Raw genomic sequence first — 24,406 nt, forward strand, 5'->3', positions numbered from 1 at the left:
GCAAAGCCAACAACTCCCGCTCTGCCTCCACCCCTACCCACTGACTCTCCTCCCCTTCCCCCCAACATTCCACTACTGTGGGTGGAAGACTGCAGCAATTCCTTCCTGCCTGGACCAACATCACATCAGACAGGTGGGTGCGACAAATTATTCAGTCAGGTTACTGTCTAGAACTAGCATCTACCCCCCCCCCCCCCCCCCCCCCCAACATACCACCCAAACAGCGTCCAATGTCACAAGAACATCAATCGCTGTTAAAGCAAGAAGTATTATCTCTGCTAGAAAAAAAGTGTAATAGAACCAGTTCCTCTGCACCAACAAAACAAAGGGGTTTACTCTCTATATTTTCTCATCCCAAAGGACGGCTCACTAAGGCCTATTCTAGTCCTCAGACCGCTAAACATATACATACAGTCAGACCATTTTCACATGGTCACACTCCAACAAGTCCTTCCTCTCCTGGTACAAAACTACTTCCTTGCTACTCTAGATCTCAAGGATGCATACTTCCACTTTCCCATTCACAAGGCTCACAGGAAGTATCTCCAATTTGTAATAGACGGGCAGCACTATCAATTCAAAGTACTCCAATTCGGAGTCACAACAGTACCAAGAGTATTCACCAAGTGCCTATCAGTAGTGGCATCACATTTACGAAGACAGCACATCCATGTCTTCCCGTACCTCAACGACTGGCTCATAAAAGCCAGCTCATACAACCAGTGTGTGGAACACACTCACGCCACGATCGACTGCTCCACAACTTGGGGTTCACAATAAACCACACCAAGTCTCATCTTCAACCATCCAAAGTACAACAGTACCTCGGTGCTACAATAAACACCTCAACAGCGCTAGCTTATCCCATTCCAGTAAGGATAGCCAGCATGCAAACTCTTCTCACAAAGTTTCAGCCACAACACTCCCTTCAAGCACGAGTGTTCATGCAACTCATAGGGATGATGGCCTCTTGCATTTTCTTAGTGCCCCATGCAAGACTTCAAATGCGTCCTCTACAAGAGTGTCTATCACGTCAATGGAAGCAGGCTCAGGGTCAATTAACAGACCTAGTGTTAGACGGTCGGACTCCTCGCTCTCTGCAGTGGTGGAATACCAAAAACCTTTCCAAGGGACGACCTTTCCTAGAGCCAGTTCCTCAGATAATCTTGACAGCGGACGCATCGCTCTCCGGCTGGGGGCCCACCTTCTGTAACACACCATGCAAGGCAGGTGGACACCGCAACAAAAGCTACTCCACATCAATCCATCTGGAGTTACTAGCTATATTCCTAGCACTAAAACCAAGTATCAAACAAAGCTGTGTTAGTCCACACGGACAACATAACAGCCATGTATTACATACAGAGACAGGTCGGAGCACACTCCCTGCAACTCTCAACTAGCACAGGACATATGGCGGTGGGCTATACCTCAAAACATATTCCTTCTAGCCCAGCATGTTCCAGGAGTACAAAATACCATAGCGGATCTGTTAAGTCGTCAGACACAACAGACCAATGAGTGGGAACTTCATATGCAAGTTCTTCACCATTCTTTCAGATGTGGGGACAACCTCAGAAAGACCTCCCTCTTTGCCACCCACGAAAACGCCAAATGCCCAAGCTTCGCCACCAGATATCCACACCCACTGTCCAAAGCCAATGTGATATGGGTGAACTGGTCAAACAAATTTGCGTACGCTTTTCCACCTCTTCCACTCATGCCACTAGTAGTACGCAAACTACAGCAGCATTCTCTAATCCTCATCCTAGTTGCTCCAACGTGGGCCAGACAGCCGTGGTACACCACACTGCTACAACTGTCTGTAGTACTGCACCAAAAATTATACCTGTCTCCACACCTTTTAACACAGAACCGTGGAGAGATCAGGCACCCAGACCCAGCTCAGCTCAACCTTGCTATCTGGTTCCTGAAATCCTAGAATTTGTATATCTTAACCTTCCTACAGACTGTATGAATCTCATACAAGAAGCTAGACATCCAACCACTAGAGCATGTTATGCAGCTAAGTGGAAACGCTTTGTAATATATTGTCACAACAACCATATTAATCCCCTAGACGTGTCTATTCAACACATCATAGGATACTTACTGCATCTCCAAAGATGTAACTTAGCCTACACGTCTATTAGACTGCATCTGGCTGCAATAGCAGCATATCTGCAAATCAGACCGCATGTATCTCTGTTCAGAGTGCCTGCTACTAAAGCCTTTATGGAAGGCCTTAAGAGAATAATTCCTCCCAGAGTACCACCTTTACCTGTGTGTAATTTAAACATTGTTCTCACACGGCTAATGGGTCCTCCCTTCGAACCATTACATAAATGTGAACTACAATTTTTAACATGGAAGGTTGCGTTCCTAGTAGCTATTACTTCTCTGCGGAGAGTTAGTGAACTACAAGCCCTAACCATTCAAGAACCCTTCTTGCTAATGCATCATAATAAGGTCGTTCTACGCACTAATCCAAAATTCCTGCCCAAAGTCATTTCTCCCTTCCACCTCAACCAGTCTGTGGAACTTAACGTTTTCTTCTCGCAGCCACAGACAGTAGAGGAAAGAGCTCTTCATACCCTAGATGTCAAAAGTGCATTGCTATACTATATTGAGAGAACACAACCCTTTTGTAAGACAAAACAATTTTTTGTGTCTTTCTCACCACCACACAAAGGTAATCCCATTTCAAAAACTGCGATAGCTAGATGGATTGGCAAATGCATACAGATTTGTTACCCAAAAGCTAAACAAACGTTATCTGTTCCTCCTAAAGCCCACTCTACAAGAAAAATAGGGGCTTCAATGGCATTTTTAGGGAACATTCCCCTAGATGACCTCTGCAGAGCAGCTACATGGTCTACACCGCACACATTCACAAAACACTATTGTGTAGATGTGCAAACCAAACAAGCTAATGTGGGCCAAGCTGTTCTCAAAACATTATTTCCAACTACTGCAACAGATCGGGGTGGTCGCCGCTAAGAGTGGGTACTGCTGTACAATCTATGCACAGTGTGTAATCTGCAGCTCATATGCCTCGAACTGAAAATGCTACTTACCAGTATGCATTTGTTCTTGGCATGTAGAATTGCAGAGTTACACACGCCCACCCGCCTCCCCAGCTACCCTGGTCTGTTCCAGTATTATCTTAATTAGATACAGACCTACAGTGGTGGCTGGCATATTGCGATTGGGTCAGTGGCAGACGCCTGTCCCTTCCCTCTCCAACCAGAGCTGACTAGTGACAGATGCATCACTCCTAGGCTGTGGTGGTCATCTGGGAGCAGTAGAGATCAGAGGACTCGAGTCTCCGGTGGAATCCTGGCTCCATATCTATCTGTTGGAGCTTCAGGTGATCTGCTTGCTTGGAAGCCTTTCTTCCTTCAATCAGGGGAAGGCTAGTACAGGTGTTAATGGGCAACACCACCACCATGTTATATTGCAACAGTAGGGTCGTGGACCCTCTGGCAAGAGGCTTTGTGCCTCTGGACATGGAGGTGACACCAGGGCATGTCCCTACTGGTTAAACACCTGGCAAACTTTCTGAACAACAGAGCGGACAAAGTCAGCTGTCAATGCTTAGCACATCACAAATGGCATCTCCATTTGGAGGTGGTGCAAGGTCTCTTCCAAGAGTAGAGTTACTTGGTTATTTCGATTTGCCCTCCAAGAACGTTCAAAATCTGAAGTTTTGCGTGCCTGTGTTTCCAAGGTAGCTCTCTTGCAGATGCTTTTAGTTTTCAGTAAAGCTCTGGCCTCGTGTACACCTTTCTGCCAGTTCCACTCCTTCCCAGATATCTCAAAACTGATATGCGTAGCCAGGCATGTCTACGTAATAAAACGTTGGTGTTAACTGCCCTAGAGGCAGTATCTGCTGCATCAAGTGCACATCGAATAGAGGTGTTTGTTATATTTTTCCCCTCTTGGATAAGCTCATTTGCTCTATCCTTGTACTTATCAGGGAGGTGCCTCATTAATGATTCTAATTTGTCATAATGTACCCTGTCGTATCTAGCTAATAATGCCTGTGTATTGGCGATACGCCACATGTTTGCTGCTTGAGACGCCGTTCTTTTCCCTGATGCGTCAAGTAGCTTAGACTCTTTATCTGGTGGTGGAGCTTCACCTGATGTTTGTGAGTTTGCTCTCTTGCGTGCATTGGAAACTACAAGTGAGTCTAGTGGTACTGGGCCTTTAATGTATGCTGGGTCTGAGGAGGCAGCTTTATATTTTTTCTCTATACGAGGGTTAATGACCCGAGTTCTGACTGGGTCCTTGAAGACTTCAGGAGCATACTTAATCACTCATTTAAGCATTGGTAAAATGGATGAGGACCTTTGTGCATTATCAAAGGTATCCATTAGGAAGTCTTCATCTACAGGGTCTGTATGCATGTCTACCCCATGATATTGCGCAGCTTTTTGAATTAATTGATTGAAACCCATAGTGTCTTCTAGTGGGGAAGGCCTTGAGGGGTATATGTCCTCCTGAGGGACATATGGGACATCTGGGGTGTTATAATCATCCCACGGGTCATGTGATCCTGTAGGAGCAGCTGGATCAGGTATGTTACCCCCATATTGTCAGAGCTATCATCCCTGTTGTCATCGTCTGGTATGATAGAGGATGCTGGGAAGTGTTGTGGTATGGGAGGATGTGGTGATGGTACAGGTGAAAGAGAAGGGGAAGGCAGTCTTAAAGGAGAGGTAGCCATGTCCTTTTTCTTTGAATGCGGAGCTGATGTGTCCAGTGGTCGCTTTTTTTAAGCCAAAATTAGCTGTCCAGTGAGTGGATCTTTAGCTAGAGCAGGTGTCTGTGAAAATCGTCGTGAGCTACTAAACCCCAAGCAACTCGCGCATTTTTCCGAACGACCTCCCCAGCCCAGTTTAATTGACGTTAAGCCTATTTCTTCAGAGCCCATGGGCCCCATACTGTGGTTTACACATAATAACACTGAAAGAAACTACTTTTTTACATGTGCACTGCCTTCTGCAGCATAGTGAGACAAAAAGCTAAAGCACAAGCCACAACAGTGACACAACAAAACCACAAGCCGTGCAAGCGGAGGCAGACGCTTGTCGGAATGGGACTGAAAAGAGGCTTTGGCACCAAATTAAAAGCAGCCCCATAAGATGGGTCCCGATGGCTCACAGCACTAAAGCAGCCACTGCAGGGGCCTGTGCTCGACCTCATGGCGACAGGTTTAAATCCCAGCAGGTCCACTCATCCTTTCATCCATTTGAGGTCGATATAATGAATAGCCTTGAGTTGAGTAACAATAAACATCTGCTATTCAGCCCCAGGACACCTTTGGGTAATCGTGTACTTTGCAACTAGACCTGTTACGTTATTAAATATAGGGGAGGCAAATCAAATAGCTAAAAGAAGTGGGCCACATTTGCAAAATAAGTAAAACTTAGACATGTTGTAGGACGTTGTTTTTCAAGGTATGGAAGACTACTTGGCTATTTGTGCTTGCAGCAGGCAATGTTTGGTACTATCAGAAAAATTTACAATAAAAAGCAGCCCAACAGGCAATAAAATCGGCACACAAATAGCCAAAAACCCACAGACAAGCATTGGCACAGGCCACTAACCAATAAAATCGTCACAAACAGACCACAAAAAACCATACATAACATCCTGAGTGGCCACATGACACCATGGAACAGTCAAGGCCTCACTGTGGAAAGGCCAGAACTGGGAAGCCAGAGCTGCCTGTGTCCCTGAAGAGCGCACAGAGGCCAGAACTGGGAAGGCACATGTGGTCCAGCCCACCTCTGGTTCAGTCAGCACAGGCTCAGAATGGACCAGCTTGAGAGGTAGAAGCTTAAATGGGGCATGGCAGGGGAGGTTGGTGACAACTATTGGATGTTATATTTAAGTGAAGGCAGGAGTCAGAAAGCTAGCATCAGTGTAACAACAACCTTTTTTTGTCAAAAGGTCTCCTGCACCTCTATCTGACTTGTTCCCACACACAGCTGTGTTGCACAGGTCCATCAAGCGAGCCTCTTTGCTAAGGGCGAACAGGGAGTCTTCAGTCAGAGGGGTCTCTCATATCCTCAGAGTAGTTATCAATGTGGAATCTGGATTGTCGTGGTGTGGAAGTTAAATTTGTTCTGTAACTGGGTGCTGGCTTCTATGAGCAATACCTGGGAATCAGCATCTTCATTGATCGCAATGTGCACCAATGGCACTGGCTGCGACACAGTTAGTGCCCAGATATGCTGGCTGTGCAGCGCCTTCAGTCTCTGGATGCGCAGCAGAGATTCCTTCACAGCACTGAAGTCTACTCTACGCCCCTTCAGTCCCTTCCATCAGTACAAGCAGCACATCCCTCAGTATGGCTAGAATAGTGTGACCCCAGACCAGGATGGAGAAGACGAGGAACGTACAGATGGGATCCACAATTTTATACTCTGGCTTTGTTAGAATTGGGGGTCTCTGGTTGGCGCAGGTATGTACTTGCGACAAGCAGGGACCCTCTCCTCTAAGTCAGGGCAAAGGATTACTCCCAGAAATAACCCCTGCTCACCCTCTAGGTAGTGTGGCGCAAGCAGCCTAGGCTAAACTCTGGAGTACATAGGGTTAAACATTTGCAGTATCACACCCAATAATCATCAACCCCCACACAATGACACTAGACTGTATTTCTGTAAAAATATCTTCTTTATATATATTTAAAGCAGGCTTGTAAATACGGTCTTTGTACAAAAAATTGTTCCGGTTACTTGTTTCAGGTTGCCACAGTTCTTGTTCAGCTTCTTAAAGTCTCTAAAATGTCATCTTTGGGGCCTTCTGCCCAGTTTCTACAAAGTACAGTGCTTCCTAGCGCTTCCCACCGCCTCCACGAGTGAATCGGGCCCGGCCTGCCAAAGCTCACGCTTCTCGCGTGAGAAGCGTAAGGCACGGTCGGGTCTAACTTCAGGTGCGAGTCGCACTGCTGTGCGCGACTCTATGCGGAGGGGCGCCGGCCACGGGGAGGGCCAGGAGGGGCCTCGGGGGCCAAGAACGGTGCGAGCCTCGCTGGAGGGGGCGGCTCGTACCGCGGTGCAGGTTGCAGCTGCGAGGCTCCCGGGGGCACAGAAGGTCACAGAACGGTGCGAGCCTCGCTGGAGTGGCGGCTCGTACCGCGGCTCTAGTTCACACACTGCGGGGCTCCCGGGGACACAGAGGGACACAGAGCGGTGCGAGCTTTGAAGGCAGGACGCTAGCACCGCAGCTGGGGCACAGTACCTTTGAAGATCTTTAAAGGGATCGAGGCAGCAATGCAGGGGTCGGCTGGCAATCCCGCGTTGCGATGTCTTCCTTCCTTGGCTGATGAGAGCGACGGCTCGGCTCGGGTCAGGAGGTCGACATTGCGGCGCGGGTTGGGTCAGCAGGGCACAGCGCCTCGGGTCCTGGAAAGAGGGGGCGGCGCCCCGGGCAGCAGAGTGAGGCACAAACAAGCCTTGGCAAGCACAGGGAGTGCTCCTTCTCTCCCCACCCCGCTGCTGCACACGAACGGCGGCGGCTGGGGCTTCAAGGCACTTTCTCCTTTAGGAGCAGGCGGGCAAAAGGCAGAGTCCGGTCTTGCGGTGCAGTCCGCAGTTAGGCAGGCGACAGGCACGGTGCTGGGGCCAGCGAGGCTGGTCCTGGCGATGTTATCTGGGGTCTGCCAGGAAGCAGATGCGGGGCTCGACGGGACGGGGGTGCCAAGGGCCTCTCGAAGGGCGCAGTGATTCCTTCAGAGCGCACTCAGCTTTTCCTCAGGAGGGTTACCAGGCAGATCTCACGGCAGCTTTGTGGTGGCAGAGCACAGCCTGATTAAGAGTCCAGGGGCACTCCTACCTCCCACTAAGGTGTAATCCTTGCATTCACCACCTGTCATCCCCCAGCCCTGTCACTCACACATCCCAGACAGTCAGATACACATGCCAGCAGAGGCGGGCTGAAATGGTTAGGCAAGCAAATGCTAACTTTCTAAAAGTAGCATTTGCAAACACAGGATATTAAAATAAACTTTACTTAAAGAAGTATTTTATTATTCTGAGTTCAGGCATACTAAACATTATTTTCTACCATGTTCCCTGAGCCTGCTGGGATTATAGAGTGTAATAATTCCAGCAGCCCATCTGGCCTAAAGAGAACAGGTAGCCTTACAATAGTGAAACACGAATTTAGCTGTAATTCACTATTAGGACATGCCACACACATCAGAGCATGTCCTACCTTACACTTACAATGCACCCTGCCCTTGAGCCTACCGTAGGGGTGACTAATATGAAGTTAAGGGAAGGGGTTTAGGGGCTGCCAAGTGTGTGCCAATGTTCCTGTGATCCTTCTGTAGGGCCATGACTATGACCATGCCCGGTCTGATGCAGGATAAAACCCACCATTACGATGTTAACTGTTCATAATGGTGAGGTGATCAGTATATTATTCCCTGCCCACTCTCACCACGTGCTTCCGGTGCCCTCTCCCTGCCCGGCTCCATGCCCATGCTATCGTCCCCTATTTCTGCTCTCTGCCCTCCCCTGACTCCATGCTTCCGGTACCCCCTGCCTGTCCGGCTCTGTGCCACAGCACCCTCCCTCTGTCCCACTCCCTACTCACTGCATACCCATGGCTAAGATCCCTGCACCCTGCCCACCCCTGTCCTCTATCGCTGCACTCCCCCCTGTCCCTTGTTCTGCCAAACATGTCTGCCTTTCTGCCACTGCTCCCTGTCCCAACCCCTGCACTCTGTCCTGGCTCCCGGACACGCATTCTGTTTCTGCACCTTGCCCATGCTCCCTGCCCCTTTTCTAACCCTACACTGCCCCTATCCTGCCCTTGCTCCTGTCCTGAGCCCTGTTTACCGTCTCTGGCTCTCCCTCACTCTTTCCTTGCCCCCCCCCACTCTCCCGGTCTACGCCCTCAGTCTGTCGGTGACATCTCAAAAATCTTCTTGTCGAACCCTCTGTCTCTCCCCAGCCCCTCTCTCTCCTCCCCTCTCACGGTATCTCTGCGCCTCCGTCTCTCCCGAGCCCCTCTTGTCTGCCCCTCACTGTCTCTCTCCGCCCCAACTGTCTCTCCCCAGCCCCTCTCTCTTGCTCCTCGCAGTCTTTCAGTCCAGCGGCCCTTCTCTCTCACTCTCATTCCAGCGCCCCAGTCTCTCCCTGGCACCATTGTCTCTCCAGCGACCCCTCTGTCTCTCTCCGGCTCCTGTCTCTCCCCATCCCCCCTCTCTCTCTTTCTCCCCATTGCCCCCTCTCTCTCTTTCTCCCCATTCCCCCTCTTTCTTTCCAGCCCCTCTCTGAACACCTCCTTCTATCTCGTAGTCACAAAACCAGAGATCATCAGCTCCACTGCCAAGTAAACCAGGACTCCGGTCACCACCCAGATGGCAAGAACTGAGAGCAAAGCCCTCAGCCGTTGGAAGTAGAGGAGATCTCCCTGGGACAGTTTAAATTCAGAAGAAGAAAGAGGTGCTCAGTGCCGGGGGGTTCCCTGGGGCTGATCGACCGACTCCTCGCTATAGGGTGCAGACTTTGGAGGTCAAGAGACGGCCACTCGATCTGAAAGCGCCTTTTAGGGACTGGATCTTTGGATAGCGCTGAGCCTGCAAAGGGAGCACCCAGTCATGCAGAGGAGATGCTCTGTATTTTCATCGGGATTGACGCGTAGCATGAACTGAATCCTCACCACTCAACCGATGTTCTATATATATTTTTTGTTACCACATTTAACTGTAAAACCCAGACATTATCAACACAAACAATTACAAATTAAGCTAGCCATACAGTGCACGTTCGGAGTCTAATTTTTAAGTACCGCTCCGGGGATTTTCACCTCTTTAGAAACTCGTCCGGAGAGCAGTGGTGAGAGCAGCCGATGACCCCCTCTGAACGGCGAGGGACGTAGGCGACTGTGGAAAGTACTTTAAGCTTTTGTCCAGCATCTGCACCCCAAGCTTCCTGTGAGGGGCTCCAGGCGTGGGGAGGGAAGGGGTAACTGGACCTGTATTTTCCGTGAATGGCAAGGGTTGAAGGCGAGTTAGAGCAAGGAAGGGGGAGAGGAGAGCTCTAAAAAAACTACACCTATTGTGAGCTGCCATAATGCATTAAGTAACTAACTCTTCTGAACTAGCTCACCATCACCAGTGCGGAGCGCAGATACTAGGCCAGGGGCTCACTTACCGATCTTCTACTCCACTCCGCCCACGATCAAAAGATCCATTTAAAGCGCAGTGCCCTCTGAAAAAGGCTGGTGGCGCAATTCCGGGTTGTGCCGGACTTCAGGAAGACCGTCATGTTCCTCTGCCTGCCCCAGCTAAGCTCAGTTCAGCCAATCTGAGCAGCTGGTTTTGTTGAGGGCGGGCAAACGCTAATGACAAACCTAAAAAGACAGTGAAGGGCTAATAAATGCATGCTGCAGCGCAGAACGATAGCTTAATTATTAGATGCCGGGCGAGCTACTACCAGGGGGTCGGCGAGCTAATGGTAGCTCTCGAATCGACCTGTTGGAGACACCTGAGCTAGTCTTCTGAGCAGGGTCTGGATAAAGTAAGTCCTCTGCAGGAGGCCGATTTTTTTGGTGCGGAGGAAGGTTTCGGCACCAAAGCGGTTTGTTTTGGTTTCTTGGCAATGTCTTTAAATGGAGAAGCAGGAGTCTTTTTCGGCTCCGAAGCTTTTTTCGGTTCCGAGGAATTTTTCGGCTCCGGTATATTTTTTGGTTCCGATGGTTTTTTCGGTTCCGAGGATTTTTTTCGAATTCGAAGCTGGTTTGCTTGGTTCCGACCTCGGTTTCAGTGCCGAAGGAGTAGTGGTATGTTTCGGTGCCGATGGTTTAGATGTCGGCGTAGCCAGTGAAGTTGTCTATTTCGGTGCCGGTAAATGTGCGCCGGCACCGTGCGAAGGCCGACTCGAGCCCAAGTCGCCTGAAGGCTTAATTAGCTTCTTAGCCGGGCCCGAAGGTGGGGCAGTAGAAGCAGTGTCGGTGTGCACCCGAGCCCGAGGGCGTGACCGGGGCCTTCTTTGGGTGTGTCGAGGAAGGGTCGGGGGTTCACTGTCTTACTTACGACCCGCTGTGCTGGAGTGATGTCCTAGACTTCGGAGTCTTCTGCCTCGGAATTGATGTCGACGTAGTGTTGTTCTGGAAGGGTGACGCCTTTTTCACAGATGTCGTCCGGTATCAAAGCTGAAGGTTGAGCCATTGTTCTCCTCGCTCTTCTGTCCCGGATAGTCTTTTTGGAGCGGAAAGAGGCACAAGCGGAAAACAATCTGGGGATGGAGCCGATTCCCATGCCGATGCCCATGTGCAGTATCATCCAAAGGGGGAGTCACCTATCTTGTGACTTCCAAAGACTTTTCTACAACAAAACAAACTGCAAACATCCGGGCCCAACACTAGGTGGCCATCTACGCATAGTGTCAAATCTGCAGCTCATATGCCTCGCTACAACGCAGTTCAAGGCATCCGAAGTACCAAACGCTACTTACATTATGCTACAGCACGAGTCCTCTCTCAATGTCGGAAGTCACTATTTCAAAACATTGATAGGATCTACAAAAATTTCTACTTCGCAGACGTTCAAAATTTCGCAACCAATTTCCCCAAAAGAGGGTCTGTTTCATTTGTTTTAACTCGATTTGGGCATGATATCCTTTACAATCAATCCAGTACCTCTTGCGTGCCTCAGGATCACCCTATGCAAAACTAGCTTCTAGAACAATCAACGCAAATAGATTGCTCGACATCCTGAATATCAACATAAGTATGATAATACTATTCGTGGTCTCGAATCTCTCTAAAGTACGGGGGTGACTATCTTAAAAACTCACAAATTCATCGCAGATTGTTTGCAATGCACAAATCTATACACATCAACAACTTGGAATTTAACATATTCTTCCTCGCCCAGCATGTTTTTTTCTTACTACATTGGGACACTGTTCCATACAAGTCCGAGCAGGCAATATGGCCAGTTTGCATTCTATTAACAAACAACAATGTACTCTTATCAACAACACTTTCTCGAAACGTCATCAGCTGACAATCCACAGAATATCTTTCATACTCAGACATGTATCCGATATAAGCAATGCTTCAGCAGATGCCCTTGGCATCCATCAAGAGTGGAAACTGAATCCAGCAGAACTTTACACAATACTTAAGATCTCTTTTAACAGAACAATAAATACAATTTCTATGCCAGTCCATGCCCACTCCCAAGGTGTACCGGACTACTTTCTGAATATATCATCTGGGATCATACATATCCTTTTTAGGTACTGCCTAGAGCTTTTAGTAATTTCATGGGCACATAGGAGTTTTCATACTGTTTTCCTGATGAAGAACCTAATGTATGAACCACAAGTATCTACATTTACCCCCCAGAGTCGAAACGTCGACAGCCACTTACCCTCTTCACCATCGTGGACAACAGTATTAAGACTCCTATGTGCCCATGAAATATGGTGTTCTAAACAGATTGGCCATGTTATATGCCCGATTGGCACTCTCAATTTGATTTTGATGTTTATATTCTCTGCCCTCCCCCTTTTTCCACTTACCTTCACTTTAGCACAATGTTACGCTTACCTTACCCTTCCTCCCGGGGCACGTTCTTGAAGACAAATGTTTGAATTTGTGACAACTTATATTCATGATATTTACTGACTAGGCATGACATATCCGTGTGTTATGAATACATGTGTTTAATCTAACCTTTGAATACTTTGAATTATTTTTACAGGTGTAACTACAGAATGTATGTTTATTAGTCTGCCCACTAGGGCCATTTGTTTTTTATATATACATATATATATATATATATATATATATATATATATATATATATATATATATATACACACACACACATATATGTTTATATTTATGTATGCTTTAAGTCTATTCGAACTGCCCTAAGGGTACTTGAATTTCCTTCTACATTGCTTGCTATTCTGATTCAAGCATGTAAATGTATGAAAGATCCAATACTGGTTAAGAAAATAAGTCACTTACCTGTAAATGCAGTTATCCAGTATTGGTATCTTTCATAGATTCACATGGAACCCACCCTCCTCCCCTAAGAGGCTCCCCTTATGACTCCGGATTTTCTTATTCCCACTTTTACTTAAAAATCTGAGGGACGCTGCCTCTGTTGGGGGAGTTCTGGAAAGTGCTGTCACCTGATTGGTTATAGGCTAAGTTGAGTCCTTTTTTTAGAAAGGACATGGATAGGCTAATAAACCTACTTATCCATTGCCATTTTAGCCTATAATAGTGATACATACTGCTTTTCTATGGTACTGTGGGACTCCCACTTAGGGGAAGATTCACGCATTTGAATCTATTAAAGATACCAATGCTGGATAACTGCAGTTACATTTAAGTAACTTATTTTCTTCCTTGTCTATACTGTTTGCTTCCCCCTCAGACGGTGGCAAGGCCAATAGGCCTGCTCCAACCTTCCTGACTAAGCAACCAACTTTAAAGAGTATGATGCTTTGGGCTTCCGCAGGCAAGGTAAATATTAAAACTTTACATCCTGCACCTCTAGACGTAGTCGAAGCGCGGTAATGCAGTCCCTGAATAAATCTGCAATCTTGGACATTGCATGCATGCCTTGTGGGACAATGCAAGTGATATCTTACTGGTCATCTCTGATGAATTCAGAAATGCCTTACCTGACCAAGCAAGACTTACAAGAATGCAGCTAAATATCTTTAAAAGGCTGGCCTGTACTCTTTGGAGTGTGTGTTGTGCCTAAATGCACACCATAGAATTTTCAATTGAAGTGCAGAATTCCCCTACAAGTATGCAATTCCATGCTTTTTTTTGGTTTAAATAAAAAAAAAGCTGAGACTGAGCTGGAAAGTCATGCTACAGCCCGCTTTTTAAGTTTACCTTCTCTGGTCTATCAGTTCTGTCAGCACTACTGAATTGAAGATTCTTTCTGGTCTTGACTATCGTCAGACGGCAATCGCAAACCTTAGAACACCCAGCACAACTTTTCACTGCTCAAGGGGACATGGTGGCAGAGACTTGGGAGGGCACCACTGTGGATAGCAGTCCTCTTACCCCACCGCAGCTGTGGACAAACCACTTTGCTTTTCCAAGCCAAGGTCGCTCATGCCCATGAAGTAGAAAGAATGACATTTTTTTCCTGCCCAGCTTGTGAGCTATATCTGAAGATCAGTGGGTGCAGCAGATTATTATGGATGGGTATGCTTTGTCCTTAAAATAAGACACACCCTTTCCCATCCTCTGCCCCTGTATGTTCTACCAGTTTCTATTGAGATTTACACAGATCATGTCTTCATCTTGTGATAGGAAGTTCAATCTCTGCTGGCCATAGGGCCCATAAGGCAAGGGGGTGTTATTGAAAAGCGGAGGACTCTGGTGTTAGAAAGTGCCATCTTTCTTGCATTGGTATGCTCCCACTTTGGTCTGAACTGCTGATGTGCTTTGACGGAGTGTGCCCTGGGTTCCTGCCAACCAGGTACCCAGGGCCTGTGTTCCTTCCCTAAAACTATGCTGAAACAAAAGACCCAATTGGCATCTCTGGCCACCTGTCAGCCTCTAGTAAATGGTACCCTAGGTACCCAGGGCATGGTGACCAGAGAAGACCCCTGAGGGCTGCAGCACTTATTTTGTGCCACCCTCAGGGGCCCTGTACCCTGGCACCCACACACTGCCTTTGCAGGCTGAGTGCCTAAGTACAGAACTAAAACAAGAGTCGACATGGCACACACCCCTATGTGCCATGCCCACAGAACCCACTGCCCTGGCATACTTCAGTCACCCCTCTAGCTGGGTGCCCTATGCCAGAGGTGAGGGCACAGGTGCATGAGCCCTGTGTCCCTACAGTGCCCAGACCCATTGGTCCCTGTCCTTGCCCTATCTGTAACGCCCCTAAATTTAGTATTTAGGGGCTCCCTGAACCTTCCTTCCTCAGATCCTGATCCCAAAAAGAAGATCAAGAAGAAGACACGCCATGCAGCTGCTAACAGGACGACAATAACTGACTTGGCCCCAGCCCTACCGGCCTGTGGATCCTGGAACCTGCTCCTGTCTAATCCCGGCGACTCCTGCGGACAGCAACCTTGGGGCACCCGGAGGACCTGCCTGCCTTGACCCTCTTAAAGACTGTGACTCATCAGCAGAGGCTCTGCTGCAACAACTCACCTGACCAAGACCACAAAGACTCCCCCCCCCCCCCCCCCCCAGCGACTGGGACTTGAAGTCCAGTGCCCAAAGACCCTTCTCGACGAACCAGCCTGCGCCTGCAGACCCAGAACCAGGGCCACCCCAACCGCGACCAGCCGAGGGTAAGCTTTTCCGACACCCAAAGACACCCCGTCGCCCTACAGCCCCGTGTGCCTCCCTTTGGGGTACCTACATGTGCTCCACGATCCCAACTTACCTCTCGAAGCGCTGGTCGCCCCTGGAGAGTCTCCGTCCCCGGGCCTGCAGCCTTTGTTCCTTTTTGACCTTTCCGATTGGATAACATTGTGCCCGACGGCTCAAGAGCACCCTGCACCCAGCCGCCCGAGTGCCGCTGGCTGTGCCACCTTTGTTCTACCCTACTTCTCCCCCCCCCCCCTCCCCCCCTGCCCTGAGCAAGTGACCAGGACCCCAGCTCCCACAGCTGCGTGGCCTGCTAGCCAGCAGTCACCAACCGAAGGCCCCCTTTCCCTCATTGGATATCATTGGGCCTACCTACCTCTGTACCCGGCCGGCCCTGCACTGCTGGAGTGGAACCGACTATACTTACCTGACCCTGGGGGACCCCTGAGTCTACACCCGGAACCTTAACTTCACCAGCCAAGTACTCACCTAGAAACCGGTAATTTACTTACCCACCATTGGATAACATTGACCCATTTTCACTCGAAAATTTTCGAAGTGTGAAGTTTTGAAAACTGAAAATAATCACCTAAAATCAGCCAAGGTCTGAATTCCGAAGTACTCACCTGTGATCAGGGGAGAAGCCAGTACTGTACCTTTCAGCCCAGTACTGAACCGCAAAAGTAATCCCTAGCGGGGTTACTAGTAATGTGTTTTCTCCATAGGAACCCATTGTCTACTTTTCTATGAAATTTCTTCGAAGTGTCTACTTTTGAAAACTTGAAATATTCTTTAAAAATCACACAAAATACTGAAACGCAATTACCTACCTGTTTTGAGTTAAGACCCCAGTGCTGGCCCTACGAGACCAGTGCTGGGTTACAAAGGTAACGCGGTCGTACTTTACCTGCAACCTGAATTTTCTCCCATTGAATAACATTGTCAGATTTCCATTGAAAAGTTTCTAAGTGTGAACTTTTAAAACCGCTTTATATTCCTGAATTCACTACAGTAACTAAAACGTTTTTGCTAATCTTGTTTCAGCTTAGACCCCAGGACTGAATCTAGGATCTAGTCCTGGGACTACTAAAGTAATCTATATAGTAATCAACTGTACTTGCATGTGGAAAACCTAGTGAGCTCAATGCTGTAGTGTGTTTTAGGATTGTGTTGCTTACTGTCAATACTGTATTAATTGTGTGCACAAACTGTATTGCTCCTTTGCAAAGTAATTACATGAGAGAACTCATAACAAGAAAAGTATATTTTTATAACTGTAAATAAAACACCTATATCTGTGGATATAAAAACAATTGGTCTTGAGTTCAGTCCTTGAGTGTGTGAAACCTTTTGCTGACTGAGTGTGTACAACAAATGCTTTACACTGTCCTCTGGTACTGCCTTACTGCTCGACCAAGCTACCATTTTGGAGAGTAAGGTAATTTCTGACTTTAACCTCTGTTATACCTCTGGGGTTGGTGGACTCTATACACACTGTACTTCATTCTAGTCCAGTATATATAGAGCCACTTTCTCACATCTGGTCAGTTCTTTCGGTTTGTGATGGGGTTAAATACTTTCATTTCATCGTCCTGCCTTCGGTCTCCTCTCAACTCGTAGGGTGGTTACGAAGGTGATGGCGAAAGTTGCAGCCCATGACGCTGAGCTTACAGCAGATAGAGTGGACCACTTGAAACACTGTACCCTCCTGCTTATTGATAGAAAAGCACAGGGATGACAGAAGTCCCCACTGGAGGCAGCCTTGGACTTCCAGTGATGACTGTTGGACACCAACCTGGGCTGCAGCAGATCACAGCTCATACTCACAGTAGAGATCAGTGCTTTGTTGGGTAGGGACTGTCATCTGGGAGACGTGGAGATCTGTGGCATTTGGTCCCCGGAAGAGTGAAGTCACCACATAAGCCTGCTAGACCTTCACATCATATAGTTGACTCGAGGCTTTTCTTCCAGCCATCAAAGGGAAAGACGGTTTTGTTACTGACAGCCACACAACTGCCATGTTGTACTGTAATAAGTGGAGCATTGTGGGGTTTGTGGGTCCTGTGCCAGGAGTCGCTGTGGCTCTGGAAGGGGTTGGATTTCCAGGCGATCCCAGCAGATTAGCTCGGTAGATGCCATCTGGTGGACCAAAATGGCGTCTGATGGGGGTTCAAGAAGTCTTTGCCTGGTAAGGTATACTCCTTGCTAGATCTTTTTGTAACTGTTTAGAATGCAGTGTCCTAAGTATTGCATGTTGGAGTTTCCTCCCTAGGAGTCACATTATGCCTGAAGGGGTTCACTGGTCTCCTGTATGCCACATCTCATCCCCTGCCTAGAGTTTTGAACGTCAGATTAGACCGCACTAAGATCACTCTGATAGCTTATGACTGGGCCTGGAGAACGTGGTACTTCAATCCCCTTAACTTGATTATCTGCTCCCTGATCATCCTTTCTTTTTGAGATGATCTCCTGCTTTGGTATCTGTTCATGAAGCGATTTATTTATAAAGTTGAATCTGCAGTTAGAAGCATCCATGAGAAAAACAAGTTGCTTATCTTTAGTAACAAACTTTCTGTTATGGGGTGCGGAATCTAAAAAATGTCCCAAGCTAGATTTCAAACCTTGACCCAGGATACCCTTGCCGGTGGTAATGCACTTTAAAAAGAAACATAACATCTAGGAGAAACCAAAAGTGAGAAAGTGAAAACTTTCAAGCATAGTTGATAGGCAAACAGAGATGCTGTTTTCTAGCTGCTTTTAGTTGCTCATTTTCTGCAGTGGTATGGGAACCCACCACCCCAGAAGAGCTTACAGTGCTTAAACCAGTTCAGTTTTGATTGCAGTATGGTGTTCCATAATCCTAGAATGTTAAATTGTTGAGTGAAATGCTATTAAAATGTTCCAGTTATGCTCGATGTGAGGTTGTCTGCTGCTTGTCGAGCAATCTACTGAACCTCACACCTTCAGAGTCTGGTGCCATGTGTTTCTGGACCTGCTTCCTAAAAGGAAATTTCCCTGGTGCTGTTTGTCCTTTGCCCTGAGCTTCTTAATGACAGTGGGAGCTGTCTTTGTTCGTGGGATGATGAGCTGTGAAATTAAAGTTAGAACTGTGGCAGTGGTTCCACTGCCAAGCTCGTGAATCATTATATGCCAAGCTGAAGAACTATTAATTTGGCTATGTGATGCAATAGACTATTCTTTTGAATTTGTAAGCAGTTGTATGTATAACTATGTTCTATGGCCTACATGGGAGATGTTAAATCAGATGGCCTAAAATAGTTCTCTGCTGGTCTATGAACGACCACCGTGTGCATGTTGGTGAGGGTGCATGACCATGCTGCCACTTTAATCAAAGTGGGAAGGTCAGACGGGTCGCCTGTATGAGAATTAGTTTGTTTGCTTAGTGTAGTTTCCCAGACAAAGACTTATGAAGGGGAGAAAAAAAGCCTGTTGAAATAGGTATGTTGCAAAAACAAAAATGCATTCTACAAGTGTGCTTTCGTGGTTTTTTTTGGGGAGGGGTGTGTCTTACGCTGTAGCCTTTGCCTTTGTATGACAATTGCTTTGTGTTTTTCAGATTCTGCGAAGTGGAGTTTCAGGGTCCCCTCTCAATACAGGAAGAGTGGGTACGACACCTTCAGAGGCACATACTGGAAATGAACTTCTCCAAGGCGGTTCCCCTACGTGATGAGGTGGAGATGCCAATGACTACAGAGGTCCAGTGACCTTGCAGAGAAACACTTCATTCCAAACACTCTAATTACTCCAGTATCCTCTGTTCATCAGTTCGTGATTTCTATGTTTAATTCCAAAGGAGCAGCTGTTGAAACCTCAAAAGTGACAACATACACCTGTAAATATGAGCAGTCAGCCTCTGACCCAACTGCACTGTGACACCTCCACAAGACACAATTGCATTGGGGGACATGGGGTAGTTATGTATTTAACTAATCATGCTAAAGAAATTCCTACAGTGTCCGCGTTAGTGGATATTATGATGTATCTATGGAACACGACTTCCATAGAGAAGTTGTCTTTTTAACAAAAACGCCTATTAGAGATGGACTTTCTTCCATTCTTTTGAAGTTGGGAGTGTCTCTGGGAGTTTCTCCTTCTGCTACAGTTTAATTCAAGCTGGTCCCAAGACCATGATTGCACCAATATTGTGGGGAGGTCCCCTCTTAGTGGTGTTTGGATTGAGTCCGTTTGTGCTTCCTGTGCAAGGGGCTGTGTCATTGGGATATTGGTTGGTACTACTGTTGACTGTCGTATGTTCATCCTCAAAGTTGGACAGATTTCATGTGTCTTGAGTGTCGTTGCGGCTCGACAGGCATATGTTTGTGCAGCCCCGTTACAACTGTACTTTTGGTTTGTTGTCTTAATTTACTTGTTTGTGTGGTGGCTGATGCCAAGTGTTGTCTAGTTGTCTTTTACCATGTTTCCTGTATTACTATGAGGTACAAATTCCTAAATAAAAAGTCCATTTATGCTGCACTGAGACATTTGAGACGTTCTCCTGGGTAACAGCACTCTGCCTTATGGAGTTAGAGCATGCGCCTTAAGTTCTTTGTGGACACTTCGATGCCACTCCCCTCTAGATAAGTCTTCCTCTGTCAGTCACTTGCGGACCTCATTTTGCAGATTCTACTCTGCACAGTATTTCTGATGGACAAAGTCTAGTCAGACTGCTGTCTCGTGTATCAGCTTTGGAACTTCCATGTGGGAAGAGGGCACAACAGGGGTGCACAGTAATGAATTTAGTGTGTTTTATTGCTCATGCAGGCCAGTGCTGCTTCCCAGATGTATGTGAGGTACACTCCTTGATGAAACTGTGTAAAGACATTATATACAGGAGTGAAATCCCACATTGTGATATTGTAAGGTATTTTTTGTAATGGATAAGTAAAGTACTTAACACTAGTAGAAACAAACACTGAGCGCTTGTTTTATTTATTTACATTATCTTTATTTTGTCAGTTTCCATCTTGTGCACTCTGCTCCAAATTGTTTTATTTATAGAATAATAAGCTATGGATTTCATCAGTTTCCATTTTTAAACTTCTGATGTCCTCTGGTGTTTTGTTTCCCTATCCTGCCTTTGTTTAGGCTTCACTATTTCACCTGGGTTAAGGCTTCAAAGAAGGTTTGACAGAGTTGACAACTTCTCTGCAGTGAAAATTGCTCATGTGTTCTGCCCAAGAGATAATGTTGTTAAACTGCTTTTAGTTAAGCTGGTTGTTTCTTTTAATAAAAAATTGGTTTAATTTGTAACATGGTCGAGAATATTTGTTACTTATTTGAAGATTTAGTGAAGGGCCTCCAGCTTTGTAGAGTCAGCTGCCTTTCTTGGGGACCCGAGCAAAGAGCAGTCTCTGAAGTCCAGACTTTAAGCAGAGTAAAGGCAGTGACTTTTCTGTAGAATGCACATTTACAGGAATAAACAAGACCTGTCACCATACAAATTAGTATAGTAGCATAAGCAGCTGATGCCACCAGCAAGGATTGTAGGGAGTTTTCAGGCCGGTAATTCTTTCCTACCATGTGCCATGTAAAGATATTGGAATGGTAAAAGGTTATTGGAGTATATCTATGTGAATAACAAGAATGGTTGGTTGTTTTGTAGATCCAATAGCCATAATAGTGAGGGGATCCTTTCATTTGCGATCACTTTCGGCACTCCTGTGTTCCACTGTCGACTTGCCCAGAAGTCTGTTATTTTTGTGGGAAGATATTATCTGTTTTCACCTGTTTTCCTCTATGCATTCTTGTGACTTGTGGAGCGGTGCTTGTCTGTGAACATCTCCTGGGAATACCCTTTCACAGTGGTATAAACATTCATAGGAACGCGTCTGTGTTCAAGGTTGTTGGTGCCACTTCTGCAATACAAGATGTCTGTAGTGCTGCATTTCCCATGGACTGGGTGCGTGTCAAACCACAAAAAGACTGAGCTACCACACCACCTGGAAGTTACCTCAAAATCACTGTTGAATGTTTGTTCTGGTGTCTACGTGCTGCAGCGAATTTCCTATAACTTGGCCCTGCTTTTGACGGTCCCACTGATTGCAGCTGTCTTCTCTTCTTTTGCTCTGTACCTTTAGTGGGACAGAGTACAGTAGAAAGTGGCGCTCCTGAAGAATGCTACATCGTGTTTGCAGTTCTGGGGGGTGCCGAGAGCAAAGCATGAAAGGGAGAAGTGCACCACCTTTAATAAACTCCGTAGCTTGTGTTAAAGGTGCGAGTTGCCTGGGTCAGTGTTTTGTGCACCACTCCCATTGACTACAGCTTTTTGTATATAGTTTCATGGAACAAACTTTTTTAAAATGTTCTTTTTGTGTAGAAACAGGAGCATTACACGTTTTTATCCAAAGTAAATTTCCATTTCCCAAACAGAACAAGAGTTACGGTAAATTATTTTTTACAGTTTTGGATTTTTTTCAGTAGACTATATGCTGGTTATTTATGTACTTAGACAATTGTAAATTTAGATTAAACTTCTGTTCTGAAAACATTTGAAGATTGCTGATATCTATTATTTACTGTTCTAGGACTTCTTTATTCCAGTGATAGTGTATATTGTTAATGCAGTTGTTTCAGCTTGGCTTGATGTCCATGAGATTCTACTGCAACTCTGATTTCACCAGAAATACAAAATTTACTCAGCCTGCAGGGGTAATCAGCCACCAGGGTACCACATGTATTCAGCAGAGCCTGGTGACTTCAAGTATGTGGTTTGCCTGTCTGAATTAAGAGACTGATTGAAGGCTGAGATGGTGACAGGAGGGGTGGGGGGTGTTTAAATGGTACAGATTTGAGACTTGAATAACAGTCGACATAGACATTGAGCTAATGCTGTAACTGGTAGATGAAGCATGAGTGAGCCTGTATTGTGCCAGAAGTGTATGTTCTTGTTTGATTGATAGAAAGTCTCCTGGCTTACTCTTCATTAATATCTTAACGGAGTTGTGAGAATTTTCATAATCTGAGGGACAAGTGGAGGATGGGAATGTGTGCCATCTCTTGTTTGCCAAAAAAGAAGGATTTACCTATGCCTCTATGTATATGATTGCGACATTTAATGTTCATCAAAGAGAAAACCACACTGTTAGTTAACTCAGACAATTGATTTATGTCAATTATCTTTTGAAGTTCATAAATTGTTCATGACTTACGACAGGAAATAATACATAGTCAACTTTACATTGAACACATAAAAAAAGATTTTTGCAAGGGAAAAAGCACAACAAACAACGTGTAAACCATAATTGTGTAAAATATAGTGAATATATCACAAAAAGAAGTGCATATACATTGTACACAGTAATTGAGCAATTGTATCAAAAACAGTAAACAGCAAACTTTCATAAAGTACAATGAGTTAATAAACAGTTTTGGGGGTACGTCTTATTCAATACCTGCCCAACTTCCTGTAACCCTATTTATTATGGTATTATGATTTTGTGAATACAGGAAGAAAAAGAAAACCCAACATCAATTAGGACATGCCAAACGCGTTTCGAATGCCAATGTAAAAATCATCGGATTCTCATCAGGGCGTGGAGTTTATCCGTTGGTACTGTTTAGGGAGAGAGGACAAGGAATTGGATTTAGAAAGATAAACATGTGAAATAAGAAAGCTTTTTCCATATGAATGCATCGTCCGATGCAGCATACCTTATGCGACCAAAGAATTGTGGTCGTTTGAGTCTTTTAGGAAATAGTCATGATGTGCCGTGGGAGTCGACCTGCAATGTAGTGACATTGGCAAGGTGAGTGTTTATCTAGTAAAATGTAGGCCGGCACTACTACGTGCATGCATTTATGTAGTTGAGAAGATTACCTCTGTGTACGGAGCAGCCGCTCCGAGGTCGAGGCCGGGAAGGATGCGGTTCTCAGTGCAGTAATGTCCCTTTTTGAAAATCTACAAACACAAGGAGATTGTGTGTTTTAGCGAGGAAAAGTGGTTTGTCTTTAGCCCCAGAAAATTAGGGAAAGTGATGGGTCACTTACTTTTCTTCAAGGATTTAGAAGAAGAAAATGTATCTTGCGCGTATCCTGTAAGAAAGGGGGACAGGCGGGAAACTGATAAATACCCTGTCTCTAATTGTGCCAAAACGGAGGAAAAACCAAATTCGGTTGTACGCCGTGCGGCGTCTTACCGTGGATTGTGACCCTCGGTGCAACGGGTCACCCGTCTGCTTGCGGGGCAGAGGTCTTGGTCAAAAATTATTCCTGTGAGGAAGGGGAACCAAGCAGGTTAATGCACGGTCGCACCCGAGAACAAGCGCGTGTGTGTGCGCTAGCCACAAAGCGGGTCTTACCTTGGGTTATTGGATAACCGCCTTGTATTTTTGAAGTCGGGATGGGCACAACAGCTCGCCGCCGCGAGTGAAATGGACTAAGTTGTGTCTGTTGGTCACATGGTGCAGGGAACCAACCAGCGTAAGGGGCCCTCTCGCTAGGGGTTATGGGATATGTAATTTATGGGGACATTAATTTAATACAGAAGAAAAAGGGCCAGTTATATTCTGGTGACTTCGCTGAGTACATTTAGCCCGTTGTTAACGGTATTAAATTTCATAATGAGATAGGCCTCCTTACGTAGTAGTGCCGCCTCAATGTCATGTACAAACTGCTGCAGAACACCTCCCGGGCAAAGACAATCAGATGGCGGACCTGCTCAGCAGGTACAGCCACCAAATGCACGAGTGGGAGTTGCATCCATCAGTACTCCACCCGTACTTCCAAAAGTGGGGTCATCCAGAGATAGACCTGTTCGCCACAAGGGAGAACGCAAAATGCCAAAGCTTCGCCGCCAGGTTTCCACAGTCGCAGGGCAATACGATATGGATGAACTGGTCAGGCAGATTTGCGTACGCTTTTCCCCCAGCACCTCTGATACCGCTGGTGGCACGCAAACTCAGCCTTCTGACGCAGAGCTATGGCGACATTCAGCATCCAGATCCGCAACAGCTCAACCTGGCGATCTGGCTCCTGAGGTCTTAGAGTTTGGCTACCTAAACTTGCCTCCAGACTGCATGGACATCATCCGAGAGGCAAGGAAGCCCACTAC

General features: G+C 46.4%; 1 protein-coding gene and 1 pseudogene across 7 annotated transcripts in view; one reads left to right on the top strand and one right to left on the bottom strand.

The window, feature by feature from the left end:
* Nucleotides 1-21,844, top strand: part of WIZ (WIZ zinc finger) — a 778,954-nt gene extending 757,110 nt beyond the window's left edge. For all 7 annotated transcript variants that reach the window (XM_086960680.1, XM_086960724.1, XM_086960697.1 and 4 more), the window contains one exon: nt 18,914-21,844. In XM_086960680.1, coding sequence (XP_086816806.1) covers nt 18,914-19,061 — 148 coding nt within the window. In that variant the 3' untranslated portion in view covers nt 19,062-21,844. The remainder of the gene's footprint in view (nt 1-18,913) is intronic.
* Nucleotides 6,056-12,415, bottom strand: LOC147748359 (proton-coupled zinc antiporter SLC30A2-like; annotated as a pseudogene).
* Nucleotides 21,845-24,406: the final 2,562 nt, after the last annotated feature.

This window comes from Lissotriton vulgaris, chromosome 1_1 (assembly GCF_964263255.1).
Source record: "Lissotriton vulgaris chromosome 1_1, aLisVul1.2, whole genome shotgun sequence".
Classification (NCBI taxonomy): Eukaryota; Metazoa; Chordata; class Amphibia; order Caudata; family Salamandridae; genus Lissotriton; species Lissotriton vulgaris.